The sequence below is a fragment of the Natator depressus genome, chromosome 4 (assembly GCF_965152275.1).
Source record: "Natator depressus isolate rNatDep1 chromosome 4, rNatDep2.hap1, whole genome shotgun sequence".
Lineage (NCBI taxonomy): Eukaryota > Metazoa > Chordata > Testudines > Cheloniidae > Natator > Natator depressus.
The window spans coordinates 40,247,215-40,268,643 of record NC_134237.1 but is presented as its reverse complement, the minus strand read 5'-3'; the positions used below and the strand labels follow the sequence as shown (position 1 = coordinate 40,268,643).

The 21,429-nt window shown below is 44.5% G+C and overlaps 1 protein-coding gene across 1 annotated transcript in view; it reads left to right on the top strand.

Annotated features, from left to right (window-relative positions):
* Nucleotides 1-21,429, top strand: part of QRFPR (pyroglutamylated RFamide peptide receptor) — a 53,842-nt gene that overhangs the window by 19,025 nt on the left and 13,388 nt on the right. The window contains exons 2-4 of the mRNA XM_074950022.1: nt 18,280-18,438; nt 18,818-18,879; nt 20,880-21,115. Coding sequence (XP_074806123.1) covers nt 18,280-18,438; nt 18,818-18,879; nt 20,880-21,115 — 457 coding nt within the window. The remainder of the gene's footprint in view (nt 1-18,279; nt 18,439-18,817; nt 18,880-20,879; nt 21,116-21,429) is intronic.

Sequence of the window (21,429 nt, the reverse complement as noted above, 5' to 3'; positions counted from 1 at the left end):
TAAGTGTATCAGAATTGGATGCAAAAGAACTGCAATGTACACCAAAGCCACAACCATCTCCAGAAAGCCGGCTGAGCTATTCATGCTGTATGAACTCTGTATCCCTGCCGGTATTATGGGTTTCTAAGCAATCACTATTGGAAAAATATCTGTGGTAGATACAGTAATCTGGGAAAAACAAAATATCTGTGCTTCTGCAATAACACTGCAAAATAAGGAGGAACTCAGCAAGTGGTTTTAGTTAAAAAAACAATGAATATGTTGATGTAAATAAGCAAAGTTTTTAATGCATTGGATTTGCATCAATATCTGCCCCAAGAAGTATGCTAGATGGCTGGTATCGTGCTGGGAAACACAAACAGATAAAGCTGTCAGTTGATGAACTCAGAAAAAGACTTGAATGACATTAGTCTTAACTCCCATAAACATCAACATGTAATCATCACATCTGAGGAAAGAAGATACTCTGTGCTATGCATAAGCATCAGCAACAGCAGGATGCTTTCCTTTAAGATTCTTCTGCTAGCTTTCCATAACCTGAATACAAACACATGAAAAGCACAGCCTGACAAATCTGACACAGCAATACTGTTTTTTTCCTGTCTGTCTTACTTTAATCACACTCAAATTATGACTTTTTTAAAAAAAATGTGATCTACTTATTTACAACTTCATAGGCCTTTTGATAACCCGGAAATTGGAATTCACCAGGGGGACTTAGGTGGTACAACTCTTTGAAAGGCCTACCTTTTAGGCATCCTACTGTCTAGTGGAATTCACAACCCTGAGTTAGGCCCCCAGGCTCCCTATAGAACAGATGGGGAGAGTTAGTTACTGAGGAACAGGATTCACAAAAGCGAGCGTGTTGAGCCGTCTAAATTAGCCTTTTAAATTAGCCAGTAAGAAATGCTGAGGAGAAGGTTGTGGTCTAAGCTGTGCCCCACAAAAGGATTTAGGGCCTAACTCCTGGCAGAATTCGGACCCTGGACTTCAGAAAAGCAGACTTTGACTCCCTCAGGGAACTGATGGGCAGGATCCCCTGGGAGAATAACATGAGGGGGAAGGGAGTCCAGGAGAACTGGCTGTATTTTAAAGAATCCTTATTGAGGTTACAGGGACAAACCATCCCGATGTGTAGAAAGAATAGTAAATATGGCAGGCAACCAGCTTGGCTTAACAGTGAAATCCTTCCTGATCTTAAACACAAAAAAGAAGCTTACAAGAAGTGGAAGATTGGACAAATGACCAGGGAAGAGTATAAAAATATTGCTTGGGCATGCAGGAGTGAAATCAGGAAGGCCAAATCATACCTGGAGTTGCAGCTAGCAAGAGATGTTAAGAGTAACAAGAAGGGTTTCTTCAGGTAAGTTAGCAACAAGAAGAAAGCCAGGGAAAGTGTGGGCCCCTTACTGAATGAGGGAGGCAACCTAGTGACAGAGGATGTGGAAAAAGCTAATGTACGCAATGATTTTTTTGCCTCTGTTTTCACGAACAAGGTCAGCTCCCAGACTACTGCACTGGGCAGCACAGCATGGGGAGGAGGTGACCAGCCCTCTGTGGAGAAAGAAGTGGTTTGGGACTATTTAGAAAATCTGGACGAGCACAAGTCCATGGAACCAGATGCGCAGCATCCGAGAGTGCTAAAGGAGTTGGCAGATGTGATTGCAGAGCCATTGGCCATTATCTTTGAAAACTCATGGCGATCAGGGGAGGTCCCAGATGACTGGAAAAAGGCTAATGTAGTGCCCATCTTTAAAAAAGGGAAGAAGGAAGATCTGGGAAACTACAGGCCAGTCAGCCTCACCTGGAAAAAATCATGGAGCAGGTCCTCAAGGAATCAATTCTGAAGCACTCAGAGGAGAAGAAAGTGATCAGGAACAGTCAGCATGGATTCACCAAGCGCAAGTCATGCCTGACTAGTCTAATTGCCTTCTATGACGAGATAACTGGCTTTGTGGATGAGGGGAAAGCGGTGGACGTGTTGTTCCTTGACTTTAGCAAAGCTTTTAACACGGTCTCCCACAGTATTCTTGCCAGCAAGTTAAAGAAGTATGGGCTGGATGAATGGACTATAAGGTGGATAGAAAGTTGGCTAGATTGTCGGGCTCAACAGGTAGTGATCAATGGCTCCATGTCTAGTTGGCAGCCGGTATCAAGTGGAGTGCCCCAAGGGTCGGTCCTCGGGCCGGTTTTGTTCAATATCTTCATAAATGATCTGGAGGATGGTGTGGATTGCACCCTCAGCAAGTTTGCAGATGACACTAAACTGGGAGGAGAGGTAGATACGCTGGAGGGTAGGGATAGGATACAGAGGGCCCTAGACAAATTCGAGGATTGGGCCAAAAGAAATCTGATGAGGTTCAACAAAGACAAGTGCAGAGTCCTGCACTTAGGACGGAAGAATCCCATGCACCGCTATAGACTAGGGACCGAATGGCTCGGCAGCAGTTCTGCAGAAAAGGACCTAGGGGGTTACAGTGGATGAGAAGCTGGATATGAGTCAACAGTGTGCCCTCGTTGCCAAGAAGGCCAATGGCATTTTGGGATGTATATGTAGGGGCATTGCCAGCAGATCGAAGGATGTGATCGTTCCCCTCTGTTCAACATTGATGAGGCCTCATCTGGAGTACTGTGTCCAGTTTTGGGCCCCACACAAGAAGGATGTGGAAAAATTGGAAAGAGTCCAGCGGAGGGCAACAAAAATGATTAGGGGACTGGAACACATGACTTATGAGGAGAGGCTGAGGGAACTGGGATTGTTTAGTCTGCGGAAGAGAAGAATAAGGGGGGATTTGATAGCTGCTTTCAACTACCTGAAAGGGGGTTCCAAAGAGGATGGATCTAGACTGTTCTCAATGTTAGCTGATGACAGAACAAGGAGTAATGGTCTGAAGTTGCAGTGGGGGAGGTTTAGGTTGGATATTAGGAAAAACTTTTTCACTAGGAGGGTGGTGAAACACTGGAATGCGTTACCTAGGGAGGTGGCGGAATCTCCTTCCTTAGATATTTTTAAGGTCAGGCTTGATAAAGCCCTGGCTGGGATGATTTAGTTGTAGATTGGTCCTGCTTTGAGCAGGGGGTTGGACTAGATGACCTCCTGAGGTCCCTTCCAACCCTGATATTCTATGATTCTAAGTTAGGAGCCTAAATACCTTTGAGGTGCTGGGCCTAAGTGCAAACTCCCAGTTGGAAGAAGATACCTATCTGCACTCAGGATTCACAGCCATGAACTCTCTCCTGGAGTTATCCATCTAAGCCAAGACTGTCCTTAAAAATAATGGAGGTCCTCCTCCTTTTGCCTTTAACCAAAGTTGTTCGAGCACTCACCTAGGAAGCGAGTGAATCAAGATTGGTTCCCCCTCTCCCCCATGCAAAGCAAGGATTTGACCTTGGGTCTCTCGCTTCTTCAGAGAGTACCTGACCACAGGGTGTAGAATTATTCTCACACTCTCATTGGCCCAATGACTATTTATTTATTGTTAACAAATACACCCTACATGCTATTGTAGTAATCTTTGTGAAAAATATGCATTGTAAGGTATCATTTGATAACCAATAACTCACCGGTCAAAAATATCATAGCAAAATGTGTGTAGCAACATTACATATAAAGTTATGAACATACGCTGAAATTACGACTGAAATGTATTTACCACACAAGTCTGGGGAGGGGGGTAAACTTGTTTCTCAAAGACAAAGGGCAAGATGATGCCTCTAACCAGGTGTCTTCAAAGCTGATTGACAATCATCGGTCAAGTGGCAATTCTTGGGCAAAGGAGGGGGACAGAAACAGATTGACCTGCATTTTAACAAACAACAACATGGAACCGCTTTCACCATGAGACTCCATGTCTCTGTTCTCACACTGGGAAGGAACTTGAGCTAGAGGTAACCCTCAGGAAAATGCATTTCAAAGGGTGATTGGACTATAAAAGAGAGGGGGGAAAACAAACCAGTATTCTCTCTTTCTCTCCCTATCTCCTTCTCTCTCTCTCTCTTTCACCTAAGACAAAGGAACCAGCTTTTGGACCTTGTGTGAGATTTTGATATGAAAATTTGGTCAGCCCTGTTGCTGGGATCATGTGGTAAGGGTCTTACTTGAACCAAGTCTGGTTTCTTAAGTTTTAGCTACTAGAAAGCGTTTAATCTTTAAAAAGAAAAGGAGTACTTGTGGCACCTTAGAGACTAACCAATTTATTTGAGCATAAGCTTTCGTGAGCTACAGCTCACTTCATCGGATGCATTAAGTGGAAAATACAGTGAGGCATCCGATGAAGTGAGCTGTAGCTCACGAAAGCTTATGCTCAAATAAATTGGTTAATCTTTATTTCTCTTGTAGCCATTTCTGACTTTAATGCCTTATACTTGTACTCACTTAAAATCTATCTCTTTAGTAGTTAAATAAACTTGTTTTATTTTTTTAAATCAAAATTAATCCAGTGTTTGTGTTTCAACTGAGCTGTTTGGTAGCTCCATTTCAAGTAGCAAACTGATGGATATTGACCCCTTACAGGGGCAATGGACCTCTCATATCTGATCTGCTCAGGAGAGGGCTGGACAGTGCAGACCACGTTTCTGTGGAAAATTTGGGACTGGAAGTGTGTTGGGGTCACCCTGCAGGTAGTAACCAAGGCTGCTGGAAGCCAGAGTGTGGCTGGTATGTTGCTGACAGGCTGCTGGGGTCAGAGCTGCTGGATCAGGGCTGCAGCTATACTCAGATATTCAGAGTGTGACTTACACGTTGACAGGCTGTTTGTGAGTGGCCCAGCTTGGAGCTACAACAGCAAAGCCTTGTGAGGCACCCCAGGTTGTAGGGCAGGCGGTGACACAGCCCCCATTGGTCTGGATTGCACCCTGGAATGTAACATTTATGTATACACAGTGGAAAAGTTTCAACAAGAGACACCCAGCCCAGAATACTCCAGTGGCTAGGACACTCTGTTGGGAAGTGTGAGATCCAAGTTCATATCACTGCTTCATATTATTCAGAGGTTTGACTTGAACCTGGGTTTCCCACATCCTTGAACCTGGGTTAAAACTTATAAGAGGGACATCTCCAGTTTCTTTGTGTGGGGTTAGTTGTGCTTGGATCATGTTTACCAAATTGGGTTCTGACGGCAACATATGTGGTGGAATGCCTTGTTTGTGAATCCTGCTGGGGCTTAGGTCTAGCTTCTGGTTCAAGTACAGTTACTCAGTGTTTAAGCCTTTCTTTTTATTCTGACTGCTGAACCGCAAGCAGAATGAATCTTCTTCTGCATTTGTAATAGCCACTGCCACAAAGAAGTGTTTTGCCAAGTGCACAGCTAGGTGGTCATCAGAACACAGTCAGATTTTGATTAATCTCTGGTGTGAGGTGATCAAACAGTTCGACTTCAATAAGAGTTATAGGGATGACCACATATACAAAGAAATAGTGAAGAAGCTGGCAGAGTTGGGGATTCATTATGTTGGTGGCCAGTACAGGGAGTGGATTAAGTTGCTCAAGAGTGATTACTGGAAAGCCAGGGATGAGAACTGCACCTCTGGGAACCCCCCATCACCCTCTCTATTTTACGAGGAGTTTGACCAGGGGCTGGGTACTGAGCTAAGCACTGAGCCACCAGTGAATCACGACAGCCTGGTCAGCTGGGACAGTAACCTTCTGATCCTAGAATCCAGGATAGCACTGGAGGGGAACCGGGCTGGGAAATGCTGGATCAGGCTGTTGAAATGACACTGGTGCTTATGTGGGTCCCCAAAGAGGCTTTGCAGACGGAGCAGCTGCAGCACATCCTGGGTCCCTATTCAGAGAATCTTTTTCATGATTCCACAGAGGAGTAGCCTGCTATGGAACTGGCAGCAGAAACACAAGAAGCAAAAATAGCCCCTCAGCCTGGTAAGTTTCTGGCTCCATGTTTGTTTTTGTTATATGGGTGGGAGGGATTTCCAGTTTATGACAGGCCCAGTGCAACATTTATTACAAGCCATGGGCAGCAGTGTGTAATCACTAATGGCAGACTGCATGCTAGCACCTTGGTGTACCCTCCCTCTTCCCCCTCCCCCGCTCCTTCCCCCCAGATGTGGAATTCAAATGGAAACTGTGAAGAACAAACAACAGTCAAACAAGCATTTAAAATTAATTTTTTACAAGAAACTCCCACATTCTTACAGGGGAGCTGAAGTGTTAAAAGATGTTATGTTATGTTGCCTTCTCTTTTAGTATGCCATGCTACACAAATTGGCCATTGTTGGATCATATTAAAGAAGTTCTGTATTAAAATCACAAATGAGTTTGATTCCCCATAGTTTAAATTCCAGGGTATTACTAATTAAGAGGTCTCTTGGTTTTTGGTACTGTTTCTCTCCCTCTGTATGTGAAACTTGCAAGCTGCTAATTGCGTTAGTACATTCTAAGACAGAGTCTGTTCTCAAAGCAATTCACAGAGAGAGACTCAAAGCAATACTCTAACAACAGACACAGCACCCAGAGACTCCTCGCCCTTTTGTTGTATTAACAATTGTGATTAAAATAGAGATAGAGGATGTATGTGGATGGATGCTTGGTGTGGATAATAACTGAATGATCAGGGAGGTGCCAGCCTAAGAATCCAGTGTCCATCGGCTGAAGAAGGCGTCAAGTGGAAATAACCAGAGGACCCCCGGAGGGCAGACTGGAATCCACCCAACAGCCTCAAGAATGGGAGAACCAAAGAACAAGATAACATCTAGCAGCACGGAGCCGTCAGGAATGTGCCATCTGCTGATTGATTCAGCAACAGCATGATGAAGCAATTCCCACAGACTGGCCTAGGAAGAAATTCCTATAAAAAGAGACTCTAAAAAGTGAGAACTTTGGGGTCTGATTCTGCAAACCAACTTCCAGGAGCATCAGATGAGCATCTGACAAGGCCCTGCTCCCTCCTCATGTCCAGGCCACCTGGCCAGTGGCTTGGCATGAGCAACTCTAAGGCTGGTAACTATGATAACAACCTTGCAGAACCTGTGTGTGTGTGTGTGTGTGTGTGTGTGTGTGTGTGAATGTGTGAATAAATATGAGATTGAATGGAATGTTATAGCTATAACTAACTGCTTACTATGATAACAACCTTGCAGAACCTGTGTGTGTGTGTGTGTGTGTTTGTATGAATGAATGAGTGAATAAAGATGAGATTGAATGGAATGTTACAGCTGTAACTAACTGCTTACTATGATTCTTTCTGTATTCACAATAAATGTGGTATTTTGCCTTTTTCCCTTTAATAAGATCCTGCTGGTTTTTAATTTATTGGTACAACACCATGCCACAATGTAATGAGCTGCATGTAAGTGCTGTCTGGGAGGCGGAGGGGAGGTTAAATGTAGTCCATAGGTGATGGAATCAATATCCGAAGTACAGCTGGAGGTTTGAATGTAGTCCAGAAATGTGCCTTTTGGGATAAGGAGAGGGAATGCCTATGTAATTCTTTGAGAATCCATATTATCGTGTTGTGTTTGCATGTAGTCACTGGATAGATGCATTCAGAGCAGCCTGCACTGGGATCCTTAGGGAGGCAGTAACTCAAGTGGACACCAGTACTGCATCCTGTCAATTTCCCCATGAATTTTGGCCCAATTCCTGGTGCTGATAGCCACGAATAGCTGATAGCCCATAGTAGGAACTCCAGATAGGTACTCACATTTTGGGGAAGTGTGTACTTTCCAGGCTCTATAGGTCACCAGCCCCCTCCACTTGTATTTGTGCTGTTCAGTCACCATATGTCTGAAAACCTCTGTGGCATACACGGCTGGCTTGCCAGGGGCAGCTTGCAATAAAGTATCCCTTTGCCATTCTGCAATCTCTAGAATTGTGATGTCTTCCAGAATGTGGAATGCCAGAAACATTAGAGAAAGCTAAGTTTGTAAGCTGTGCCCCCTCCCCAAAGACAAATCTGATTTGCAATTTTTCAACAAAAAGCAATTTAAAATTTTAACTCACCATTGTTGGTGCACTCTTTTCACGGCAATTAACTCCATTGTTTCTACGCAGGTTCTGGGAACTGAATATATTGAGGTTCAGTTTTATAAAATATCATTTTTTGGCTTTTGGATTCCAAAAAACACTTGTTCCTGCAGATTGCACTGAATCTGTTTTAAAGTACTTAAATGGTAGTGCACTGGTTGATATCTGTTTTTAGGTTCTTCAAACTTTGCTGGTCCCTCTCCCACTACTGCTCCTCCCACCACTGCTTTTCTGTCCACCTCAGCAGTAAGGGCATTGCAGCAGGTACCTGGGATGCAGAACAATCACAGACTGGTCCAAGCAAAAGTGTTTCCCTGATGAACTTATGGTGGACATTCTGGACAGGCTCAGCAAGCAGGTGTAATACTAGAGGGAGAGGGATTCACAACAAGTGGAAAGGCACTGACAGGTCTGCAGAGAGAGGGGGCAAAATTGCAGTGCTCAAGGAGAGGCTTGCGACACAGTCTCTGGAGCAGGAATATCAACTGAAGAAGAAGATAGAGTGTAGCAGAAAGACCTGCTCAAGAGGCTGCTCATGCTTATGGCCACAAGAGTGCTCCTGTACCATGGCCTGGATCCCTTTCACAATAACATGTGCTGCAGATCAGGAACACTCTGGAAATTCCATAGTTGGGTGGCCCGTGCAAATGGGATTTAGCAGCTGGACAGGGTAAATCTACCCTGTGCAGGCCTCCATCCTCGTGCAGACTCCCAGTAAGCCTCCACCCCCATGCAGTGGCACCAAGAGCATTCTCGAGGTAGAAGAAAATGCAAAGAGAAGTGGGGAAGAGGGTCAAGGGACATGCAATGGGAAGGGATTGATCTGTTGGCAATGAGTTCACTGTTTGCCCTATTCAGTGTTTGATGAATGGACTTTGTTTTATTAATGGTTTTGTGTGTGGGTATGCTAATGTTAGCTGGCCTGCCTGGTGATAGCTTAATATTTTTTTAAAAATTGTATTCAGAATGTTTATTACCATCCTTGCATCACATCATACAATGTGTATTTCAAATAATAAAGATAAACACATGATAAGGGACAACTGGGAAGTTTTATCCAACATAATTTCTCAATATTTTTCTCTGCCTCAATTCATATTGTAAATCCACAGGTCTTGCCACTCACCTGCCTCCCCAGTTCATAATGAGTCATGTTGTCCATAAGTAGAATGCAAGGCAATCAGCCACACCACCCTTCATAATCAGTCATATCATCTGTAAGCACAATGCATAGCAATCAACCCCTCTCCCACCAGTTCATAGTCATGTCATCTGTAAGCACGATGTGTGGCAATCAACCCCACCCTCCATTTCATTGCATGATGTGACCATATCTTATTTACTGTAAATGTTGTACAAGCACTTTCATAAATATACTATTCTTCTTCCGTTGGCCCATGCAAGTCCATAATGTGGGTGCACAGAGCATCCCTGATTTGTGCTGTCTGGGTGCATCCTACCCAAGCTATGATCGGAGCCCTTTCTAGTTGAGTGTACCAGATTAGCAATCCATTACTGTAACAGGCCTATTTAGGGGCAAATGGCTCACCTTTGGCTTCACAAACATTGCCAAGAGCACAGCAGGCCACAATAATGCAGGCAGAATTGATGACCCTGGAATCCAAATTGGTCTGCAGACAGTGCCAGTGGGATTTCAAGCTGCGAAATGCACGTTCAGCACCTGCTGAGCGTGTAATTAAATCTTCCTTCGCAAGACCTTCTGAGATCAGGATATGGTTTCATGAGCCAACGCAAAAGTGGGTATGTCAGAATAACACTGGGGACAGTAGCTCCATTTATGACAATGTCATTTGGTGGCAATACTGTCCCAGCCTGTCCATGTATGTAGATTCCCGATCATCGGAAAACACTGGCATCATGAACTTTTCCAATGCAGCCCACACTGGCATCCATAAATCAGCCTCTGTGGTCCACAGGGGCCTATATAATAATGGAGTGGTACCCTTTGCAGTTTATAAACTCAGATGCTGCTAGAGGAGGGCAAACTATGGGCACATACATCCCATCAGTAGCCCTGGTGCAGTTTAGAAACCCCATTCGCTCAAAAGCAGCAATTACTTCAGGGATATTTTGTTTATGCCAGCCACTTTTGGGTAAATCACATGACAGATTGCCTCAGAAACCTCTGCTAGCCCCTTGCTCACAGTTGACTTTCCAACACCAAACTGGTTAGCTATACACCCATAGCAGTCTGGAGTAGCCAGCTCCAGCTGGTTATAGCAACCCACTTCTTGATGGCCACCTGTGATGGGGTGTACAGCCTGAAGGGGTTAAGGTGGCTAGCTGAGCCAAATAATCACCTAATCTGCACCTGAATGGGGAGTCAGGAAGTAATGAAGGGAAATTAAAGAGGAAGCACAGCTGGACAGGAACAGGCAAGGCCTGTATAAAGTAGAGGGGGACTGCAGAGAGAAAGAAGCTCCGGTCATCATAGGCGCCAGCTTCCTTTGGGCCCTGGGGGTGCTCAACCCTCCCACTCTGCCCCAGGTCCCACCCTCACCTGCCCTTTTACCCCAAATCCCCACCCCCATCTCACCTATTCCCATCCCCGCTCTGCCCCAGGCCCCGCCCCCACCCCTTCTCCCAAGTCCCCATCCTTGTCCTACCTCTTCACACTCAGTTCCACCCCGTCCCCTGAGCGTGCCCTGTCCCCCCTCCTCCCCCGCCCTCCCAGAGCCTCCTGCATGCTGCGAAACAGCTGGGGAGGAGGGGGAGAAGGTGGCTGCCAGTGGGTGCTAAGCACCCACTGTGATGTTATTGACTTGAACTGTGACCGTATAGAACATTGTTGCAACCAAGGTCCTGTAGTGGCACCAAATCTTGTATAAAGGGGGTCAAATGAGGTGTCTAAGACAAGGTTATGGTTTGCTGATTATGATTATGCTGTCTATATGTGTGTATCATTTTTGTAGTTAAAGTTATGAATATTGGCTCTCTACTGTCTGTATTTCAAACTTATGCTATGCTTCTGGGTGACACCCCAGACAAGTTGGTGTCAGCTCTGCCTAACCTGCTTGATGGCCCATTAAGGACCATTAATTGACCCATTGAGAGAAGGCAGACATGCCTTGGGACTCAGCAAGGTATGCAGGGACATGCCTATGGACAGAACTCTGAGGTTTTTCCATGTGATGTGGTAAGCTTGTCTTTGGAACAAAGAAAGAAAGACCACATGGCAAGAGAATATAAAAAGCTGCTGCAGCTCCTCCATCTTGTCTTCAGTTCTGCCTCTTACCTTTGGAGGGACTTTGCTACACTGAAGCTTTGAACCAAGGACAGAAAGACCCATCCCAGCTGTGGATGTACTCCAGAGACTTGATTTGAACCTGCAGTTTATTCTACCACTGCTACAAGCCTGAACCAAGAACTTTGCCATTACTGTGTGTAATTGATTCCATTTAACCAATTCTTGCTCTCATCTGTATCTTTTTGCTTTTATGAATAAACCTGTAGACTGTAGATTCTAAAGGACTGACAACAGTGTGATCTGTGGGTAAGATCTGATTTATATATTGACCTGGGTCTGGGGCTTGATCCTTTGGGATCGAGAGAAACTTTTTTCTTTTCCTGGGGTATTGGTTTTCATAACCATCTGTCCCCATAATGAGTGGCACTGGTGGTGATACTGGGAAACTGGAGTGTCTAAGGGAATTGCTTGTGTGACTTGTGGTTAGCCAGCGGGGTAAAACCAAAGTCCTCTGTGTCTGGCTGGTTTGGTTTGCCTTAGAGGTGGGAAAACCCCAGCCTTGGGCTGTAACTGCCCTGCTTGAAGCAGTTTGTCCTGAATTGGCACTCTCCATTGGGTCCCGCCAGAACCAGCCTCGTTACAGCCCCACATTCCCCTCCCCGCTCCCGGGTACTCCAGCCCTGGAGCACCGTGGAGTCGGTGCCTGTGCCTGTCACTGCCAGGGAGAGAAGGCAAGGTAGGAAGTAGCCCAGGGATACAGCAATAAGGGAGAGGACATGCCTGAAGTCAGTCAGGGAATGATTTAACTTCCATCAAAGAGAGCTGGGCAAAGGTCCTGCTCTGCTGTGTTCTGGAGAAGCTGCTCTGCTGCCAGCCAGAAGAAGATTCCCACCTGATATCAAGGCAGGTGTATAGACAGTAAAGTGTCACCTTAGGGACTCTCTGAGAGAAAGAGGAAGCATTCTTCTTCTCTTTTCTCTGTTCAGGGAAATGATAGAACCAGGAGGCATGAATAGCCTAGAAACTGCGTGCTTAGTTACACCAGAGGAATGTGCTTCTTGCCAGAGACAGAGGGCCAGCTATGTTCTTCAGCCCTCTAAGTCTGCTTGTATAGCACAAAGTGAACTTAAACGAGCTGGAAAAGCTCCCTGATGAAGCCCCCTATGTAGGAGGGCTGGTATAAAGCTGGTGGAGGTGGCTCTGTTGCCACCTCTGCCAGCTCCCCCACCTGCTGCTTTCTCTGCTGGAGCTGTGCCCCGCGGCATGAGGTGTGTCAAGTGAGGGGAGGCAAGGGAGAGAAGGAAGTGATTCTCTGCATGTGGAAGGTCTTTTGCCAGCTGTGTCACTTAAAGCTGCCCCCCTGCAGGTTGGGCAGAGCAGAATCAGGGAGTGGTAATCAGGGTGTGGTGATCAGGTCTCTGTCAGTTCCCCGTTTCCACTGGGGTGGAGAGTTAACTGCTTATTTTGGGCCCTTTGGCTAAAGTGGGCCTGCGTTCGGCAACTGTTCCCCTTGAACTAAGCTGAGGAAAGCTCTCACGTTACCTTGCTGTAAACTGGCCAAAGGAGAGAAGCTCCATGATTAAATACGATGTTTTATCTCCCTCTGTTGTGTTTCCTCTTCTCTGCTAGTGGTTGGCACTACAGCCTCAGGCCAACCTTGTAGTGATGGGCTCTGTAAAGAGTGTTGGATGTATTTCCGTAAAAGGACTCAAACTACCATGAGACAGACAAGCTGAGTGGGCAGGAGGCATAAATTATAAAAGATTGCTGAGGCAAAAGAGAACATCAATGTCTTATTGGCAAATGTGCTTTTCTTTTTTTCAAAAGAGAGCTGAATGGCAGCCAGCTGAGAAAAGAACTTCAGTCTTGTTAGATGGTCTTTTAATGTTCTCTACGGGTTTTTTTAATTCATTTTGTAAATCGATTTGGTTATATGAGAATGTGTGACAAAACTATATTGAATTGCTGCTCCCCTGGAGAAAAGATAGATTCTCTAGGTAGGTGTCTGTCTCGTACTCTAGGACCTATGGACCAAAGATAGCCTTTCATGTGTGGACCCCACTGATGTTATTGGCTCACTCCATGGTGGAACTTGGTCCCATATGTGAGTGCGTGCTCTCTGCTTGGCCACTGATGTCAGTTGAAAAACTGGGTTTTGGATCAAGCCCTTCCATTCTAAGCATTTTGTATTTCCAAAAGATGTTGCCTCATAGTGCAGAGTGCTCCTGTACAAATTAAAGATTATTCACTTACTAAAAAGTCACTGAAATGTGCTACAGTATCTCCCAAATGGCACACAAGAGCACTCAATAATTTCAAAAGTAGACAAGTATGGTGCCTTTTGTACAGGGTCATCATTTAAAAATTCAATAAGTAACAGTAAGGAGACCAGCCCTAATGCAATACAATCACATTAATACAAAAGAAATGTTGGTATTGGGAGAGCCCTTGGCCAAGGTGACCACATGGACTGCAGGGAGATTGGAATAGTTCAATTTTTAAAGAACTTTTTATGGTAGCTCCTAGAAACTTGCCAAAAATGCATCTCCTAACTTTTTTCTTATAACAAGAGTGAGAACGGCTTTTGCTACATTTTCAACCACTCAGGTAATCAGAATGCATGCCATGTAATTCCAATCATCTGTTGCCATTCCAATCAACTTGGTATTCAAATTGAATTCAGAAGAGGGCTTAAACTTTTTGTTTCAAGTTTCTGTAGGAAAGTGGAGATGCCTTATTTAGCTCACGAGAAGTATCAGTCTAGAGATGTTCTGTTTTCCTTGACCGCCATTTTCTCTCCAGTTTCTTTTTAAGTTTTGTTTTTAACACAATTATTTGGCTCATGGACTGTTAGTTGGGTAATTTCATGCAGATGGCCCCAAAGAGACGAGGACTCCATTATCTGTAAGTGTCAGGTGACCAAGACAAGGGCAGAGAAGGCGCCCGGTCTAGGGGTCAGAGCAGACACCAGGAACCAAGGCCTAGGGTCAGAGCCAGAGTCAGTAGTTGGAAGCTGGAGCCAAGAGTCAAGCTAATACCAAAGCCAAACCAGGGTCAAGACAGAGGACAGGAACTGGGTACCAGAGCCATGGGTCAATTCAGAGTCCGCAGTCAGAAGCCAGAGCCAAGGGACAAACTGGAAGTAAGGAACTGGAGCAAGCAGGGTAGCGGGCAAGGAGGGACTCAAGGCAAGGGCAGGACAGAGGGAAGGTTGGATGCAAGGCAGGAGCAGCAGGAACCAGGTAACACAGGAGCAGGCGAAGTGGTCAGCATGAGCATTGAGCCCCTCCAGCTAATCAGGTGGCATGCCTAATCAGGCAGCTGACTGCGGCCTGCTGTATGATGAAGCTGGCCTGGAGACTAGCTCTGCTGCAGGCCCAGATTCCTGACCCTAAGGAGAGGTGAAGGGTCAGGAATTTCTGGAGCCTCATTCCCTACTCCAGGTCTCAGTAAAGGGGCATGGACAGAGGTGCCCTCTCCTAGTAAGGCATGTTGGAAACTGCTGTAGGTAGGCAAAAACCAAAAGAGATGGGAGTTGGACGGGGTGTGGATGACAATTATCTAAATTATTTTTCCCACTCTTGGCCAGGTTGGACTGGTTGTCAAATAAACATGAAACTTCCAGTAGAGTATTTACAGTATCACTAAAAATCATAGACTCCTTACTCATATTACACTTTCCCTTTATTACCTTAAAAAAGCATAGTACATTGATATCTCTAGAAATCTTGAGTATTATAATGTTTGTTCAAGTGGACTTATTAAAAATTGCATGATTTAAACGGGAACTATTATATGCCTTAAGTCTGTTTTATAGACTATGAGGAGCAACATATGACAGTGTTTTGTTTTTTGCTACAAGTGAAATAGAACAATTTGGGCTTTTCTGTTGTGAATTATTAACATACTAGTTTTCACTCCATTGGCTTCAATGGAATTAATTTTTGCTTTATCCATGTACATCCCCTCTTCGCCCTCTTTGGTAGTCTGATCAAAAGCCCACTGAAGTCAATGAAAACATTCCCTTTGATTCACTGGGATTTGAATCAGGCCCTACATCATTTTGCCTTTAGTTTCTGACACTAAGATGCTGATTTTTCAAAGACAACCCAGGTTTATGTGGTATAATTTTTACCTGCTTATTTTTTCACTTAGCAACGGTGTTAGGGGTTATTTTTTATTACTTTACTGAGGAGGTAAATATACCAACTTTGCAGAGCAGATATAATGCAACTACAGGAGTGCATGTTATCTCCCATGCTGCACTGGACATAAAGAGGTATTGTTTAGTGAGCTATTGGATCAATCTCGTTAAGGATTTGCGGTAGACATTCAAGAAAGTGTAGGAAGAAGTGGTTGATATTTTATTATGAGTCATGGTTGTCATCAGGTTGTCCTTATGTTTCACAGGGGCCTTATCCTGCTGTTTGTAGCCATTCAGTAAAATATCTAGTAGTACAAATCCTTCCCTGCCCAGCAGAACAATGGATAGATGCAATCCAGTGGATCTTCTTCCATGTGGTTCCTGCTGGCCAGGCTAAGACTGCATGTGGGTATCTGGGTATTGTACTGTGAGGTGCATTTTGCTACTCCTCTGAGCTGTCCCTGATGTACTTGCCATCTGCCTACAGTGGGAATTAGGTGCTTTAATAACCTTTGAGGATTATTTGGGCCATATACCCTAACTCTTGACCAACATGACTTTGGAGCTTACTCCTACAACACTGTACTCAAAGGAATTTGTGCCAATTGAAATCAATGAGCAGTAGCAAGCCCATGGTGTACAGGCTGGTGCTTAAACTGGGCTTCCATCCTTCCTCATTCCTATGTGCTGTGATGGCAGCATATCCTGCTGGTCACATTCAGGGAAGTTTCCCCATACCTGTTCCCATCACCACTTTGTACAGCAGAGGGCAGGATTGAGCCTTGGTTTGATTTCTTGGGTTCCCCCCCTTGTTTTCTGCATTTCATTGTTTGTGTAATGTGCGCCTAAACGCTTTTTAAACTTAATTTTCAAACAAATCGACTATATAGGGAAAGAAATAATGTTCTCAGTTTCACCCATACGACTTTTTGGCTTTATTGGGACTGCCTCTGGGTTAGGGTTGCAAACTTTCTAATTGCACAAAACTGAACACCCTAGCCGCTCCCCTTTACTGAGGCCCTGCCCCCTATTCCATCCCTTCCCCAAGGCCCTGCCCCCAGCTCACTACATTCTCCCTCCCTCACTGGCTTGCTCTCCCCCACCCGCACTCACTTTCACTGGGCTTGGGCAGGGCAGGGCAGGGCTGGGGTGTGGGAGGGGTGAGGGTTCCGGTTGGGGGTGCGGGCTCAGGGCTGGGGCTGGATGGTTTGGGATGCAGGAGAAGGCTCCAGGCGGGAGGGTGGGAGTTGGGATGCAGCAGGGAGTGAGGGCTCTGGGGTGGGGCCAGGGATGAGGTGTTCAGGGTGTGGGAGGGGACTCTGGGCTTGTGCAGGGGGGTGAGGGCTCTGGGCTGGCTGGGGGTGCGGGCTCTGGGGTGGGGCTGGGGATGAGGGCTTTGGGATGCAGGAAGGGACTCTGGGTTGAGGGGGGGCTCAGGGCTGGGGCCACGGGTTGGGGTGCGGGCTTACCTCGGGCAGCTCCCGGTCAGCGGTGCAGCGGGGCTAAGGCAGGCTGCCTACCAGTCCTGGCACTGTGCTGCGCCCTGGAAGCGACCAGCTGGTCCAGCACTAGTAGGTGGCGGTGGAGGGCAGGAGGCTCCGTGTGCTGCTCTTGCCCACAGGCACTGGCCCCCTCCACCTCCCATTGGCTGGGAACCACCCAATGGAGAGCAGAGTCGGTGCTTGGGGCCCCCGATCCTAGGAGCTGGACATGCTGGCTGCTTCGGGGGCGCAGCGCATTGCCAGGACACATAGGGACTAGCCTGCCTTAGCACCGCTGACCAGACCTTTAATGGCGTGGTCGGCGGTGCTGACCGGAGCCGCCAGGGTCCCTTTTCCACCGGTGTTCCCGTCGAAAACCGGACACCTGCTCACCCTACTCTGGGTACAGTTCGCAAAAAATCTTTATTAATAATCTAGTAAAGGAAATAGGGCAATTACTGATTAAATTCACAAATTATTCTAAACATGGAAGAATCTAAAATGACATCAGGATTAGAAATATTGGACAGAAAATGACAAGATTCAGTTTGGAAACAAGTTAATATAAGAGAATACATTTGGGAAAGAATAATCCAAACTACAGCTATTATCTTGGGAGATACTTAAAAATCAATACTTGAGAATGACTAAATAATACTAGGCTGCAAATTAAATATACATTTGCGATGAGTTAGAGCAGCAATAAAAAAACAAAGTACGATTGTTTGGGGCCAACTCTGCAGAAGCATAATGTCTTGTGGCAGGAATCTCCATGTGAACGTTTTGGAATTGGAATATTGCTGACAGTCTTGCTAACACAATATCTTGACAAATAGGAATAAGGTTAGAAAAGTGCAAAATAGTTAAGGTGTTGATTTATGAGAGAACTTTTAAAAGAGTGAAAAGTGCACAGATTGGCTAAATGGTGCCTAAAAGGAGCACCTAAGGCTATGAATATTTTGGAGGATATAAACACTTAGGAGGGAAGAGAATAACTGGGGATATAACTAGAAGTAATGAGATGATCAAGAAAAGGAAAAATTCAGATGAATACCAGGAAAAACTACCTGATAGATAGATGAGACTGGAAAACAACCTTTTAAGGGAAATGATTATATCATGTAACATGGGGTATTTAAAAGTAGACTGAACAAAACCCTAATAAAATAGTAGGGAAGAGTCTTAAATTGTTATGGAGCTGGGCAAGATGACATAAGAGGTCTTTTTCATCTTTAAATTGTACGAAAGGGGAGAATCTTGAATAGTTCTAAATACAGTATTATAGAAATACAAGGGGCCACATGTGACAAGCACTTGAAAGGAGCTTCCTAGAAGTCTAGGTATTGAAATAAATGTATCCGAGGAAGACAGGTTAGTTTGTTCTTGATATTACTTTATTGACTCCCTGAGCTTATTATTTTAACTAACCTCAATGATTACATACTTTACTTTTTAATCATTACAGGTGCATTTGCTTGCAAGATGGTACCATTTGTTCAATCTGCTGCTATTGTTGCGGAGATTCTCACGATGACCTTCATTGCTGTGGAAAGGCATCAGGGAATTGTGCATCCGTTAAAAATGAAATGGCAGTACACCAACAGAAGAGCTTTCACGATGCTGGGTAAAATCATAGGCAACTCCAGTATTCATACAACACACATCATTGGCAGGTTGAATGATTCTGTTGTGTGTAACTGGTGTGGGAGGTTTGCATAGTAGAGAAGGTATTGATCTGTGCAATGGTACAGAGTTACAGCTGAGTCTAGCCATATTACATGAAGCAGCTCAGAAATACTGTCCATGCAAGACTGGGACAATCCCTTGCCTTTCTACTTCACCTCTATCCCCTTTTTTAAAATTAACACCATCCACAACTTTCTCAATCTGCTTGCCTCAAAAGCCTGATTTTGTTTTTTCACAAACTAACAGGCTAATGTAAATCAAAGTTAAGTTCCCTGTTCTGCTGAGCATTAAAAAGATGTTTGTTTGTTTGTTTACAGGAATAGTCTGGTTGCTGGCAGTTATTGTTGGGTCACCTATGTGGCATGTACAGCGACTGGAGGTATGGTATGATATATAATGTAATCACACTCTCAGAGGGAGCCCTTGTTTCAGACTTCGCTCTTGCAGGGTCTCAGCAACAAGGCTGAATAAACTCCAAACATTTATGAGAGGTGATAAAGCAGAATGTGGTCACAAGCTGCTGTAAAAGTTGAGTCAGTGTTTCTTACATAGAGTAATTGATTTTGTAATCTGACTTTCTGGGCCCGCATTGTAAAAAGAGAAAATGGAGACACACTTTTAATATTGTCACTGGCAAAGGATTGTGTGCAATTTTGGAAAGCCTTTACTTCAGGGTGTGGGCCGAATTTGGCACCTGGGGCATTTGGATTGCCTCCCTGTAACCTTGTGATGGCTTTCCATACTATAGTGCCTACTTGTAGTTGTGCTTCTCTCCCTATCTTGAAGATGAAGAGTGGCATCTGTGCCTTGCACTGCACCTTCCCATTGCTTTTTATCAGCAATGACACACAATAGCTTGGGACTTTGAAAATGAATATCGTTACGTGACATGGCATGTTCCTATAAATATTTCTCCATAGCTATTACATTTTAAGCAACGGTTACTCCATTCAAAACCTTCATTAACTGTTAGAAGCAGCTATTCGGGAGTCTGGATTTTTAAAAAATCCTTTAAAAAGTGTAACTTGGCATATTGGTGTTGGAGAAAGGGTCACAGTAGTCTATACAGATGAGCTATGTACTCTTGGTTACAAGCTGTGTGTGTGTGTGTGTGGACAGTTATTTTTTCGGAAATCCTTGTTTGTTGGCTGACAAGACAAATTTGTTCTGAAAACTGATTTAAGTTTGAGAAGTTTTCAGTCAGCCTCCATAATTACAACTGTACAACTGTGTACAGATACCTGCATTTATGCATGCAAACCAAAGCCCTGACCCTGCAGTCTGATCCACCTGGGCAGATGCCCTGCACCAGTGCAGGGTCAGGCTGACTTCAGTAGGATTCTGTGTGCGTGGCAGGGGGAGCAGGCTGCTTATGTGGATTTAGTTGCAGGATCAGGGCCCAGATCACATGGTTAGATATGCAGCTGTACCTTTTGTTCACATGAAAATGGATGTGCCGACCAAATTGGCATTTAAATTATATATATATTAAAAAATGCCAGGGTTAAACAATGTTTTTAGATATGTTTGGCTTTTTTTAGCCTTCCAAGAAGCTTTTGATAAATTACCTCAAATAAGGTTATTTATCAAAAGTCTCTTGGAAGGCTAAATAAATTGGCTGCACTGTTTCTTTTTCATCCACTATTTAGTTCTGTGTTTTATATTTGTCATTAACTTATTGATTTGTATTAACTATTAATATTACTACTACTTATTAATGTTACTTTAGCCACTTTAAAAGTGTGATAGGTGCTATTGAAAAACAGTTCTTGCCCCAACCCCAGTTGTAGAGAAAAATTAAAATAATACATTTGGGGCAGGCTGATGCTTCCTTTGTGGTAATGTAAATCAACCTGACTTTGACCAGTGGTACACAGAGCGCCAGTGTACCTGATCCACAGAAAACGTGAGCCCACTACAGCCCTAGCTAGAAAACACTGTATCTGTTTAGCTCAAGCTGTACAGACTCATGTTTGGCTCTGGAGGACCCAGTTCAATTCCTGTTGTATTGGCCAAGATGGCCAGCACAACCTTAAAACAGCCCAAACAGCACATTGTTTCAGCACATCTTAGCAGCTGCCTCCAGGAGAAACTGACACTTCCCTCCCCAGCATAAACCTGAAGGAGGGTGTCAGTTAAAACACCTCTTGCTCTTCTTGGAGGGCAATCCCTTCGCTGCAGAGAGGAAGTACAGTTTTTACCCTGCATAAACTATGGTGAATGCTACCCTTTACATGGAAAATGCATTAGAAGAATAGTCTCACTAGAAAGGTGTCTCTACTGAATTCCTGCTATAAAGCAAGGGGCTTTAGAACATGTGACACTCTTCATAGTTAGGGTCCTTATTAAAGTGACTCATTTCTATTTCATTTGTTATAGATTAAATATGATTTTCTGTATGAAAAAGAGTATGTTTGCTGCTTGGAAGAGTGGACCAGTGCTGTTCACCAAAAGATATATACCACCTTCATTCTTGTCATACTCTTCCTTCTTCCACTGATGCTGATGCTTCTGTTGTACAGTAAGATTGGTTATGAACTCTGGATTAAGAAACGAGTGGGAGATGCTTCAGTTCTTCAAACCATTCATGGGAATGAAATGTCTAAAATATCAAGGTTTGTAAAGTAAAACCAAAGAATTAGAACTTTCAGTCTTGAAAAGCAAATCTGGGGCCTGGAAAGAAGAAAAGTTACGGACAAGATTTTCAAAAGTGACTAATGACTAGGGCCCTACCAAATTCACCGTCCATTTTGGTCAATTTCACAGTCATAGGATTTTTAAAATTGTAAATTTCATTATTTCAGCTATTTAAATCTGAATTTTCTCTGTGTTACAATTGTAGGGGTCCTGACCCAAAAAGGAGTTGTGGGGGGTTACAAGGTTATTGTAGGGGGGGTTGCAGTACTGCTACCCTTACTTCTGTGCTGCT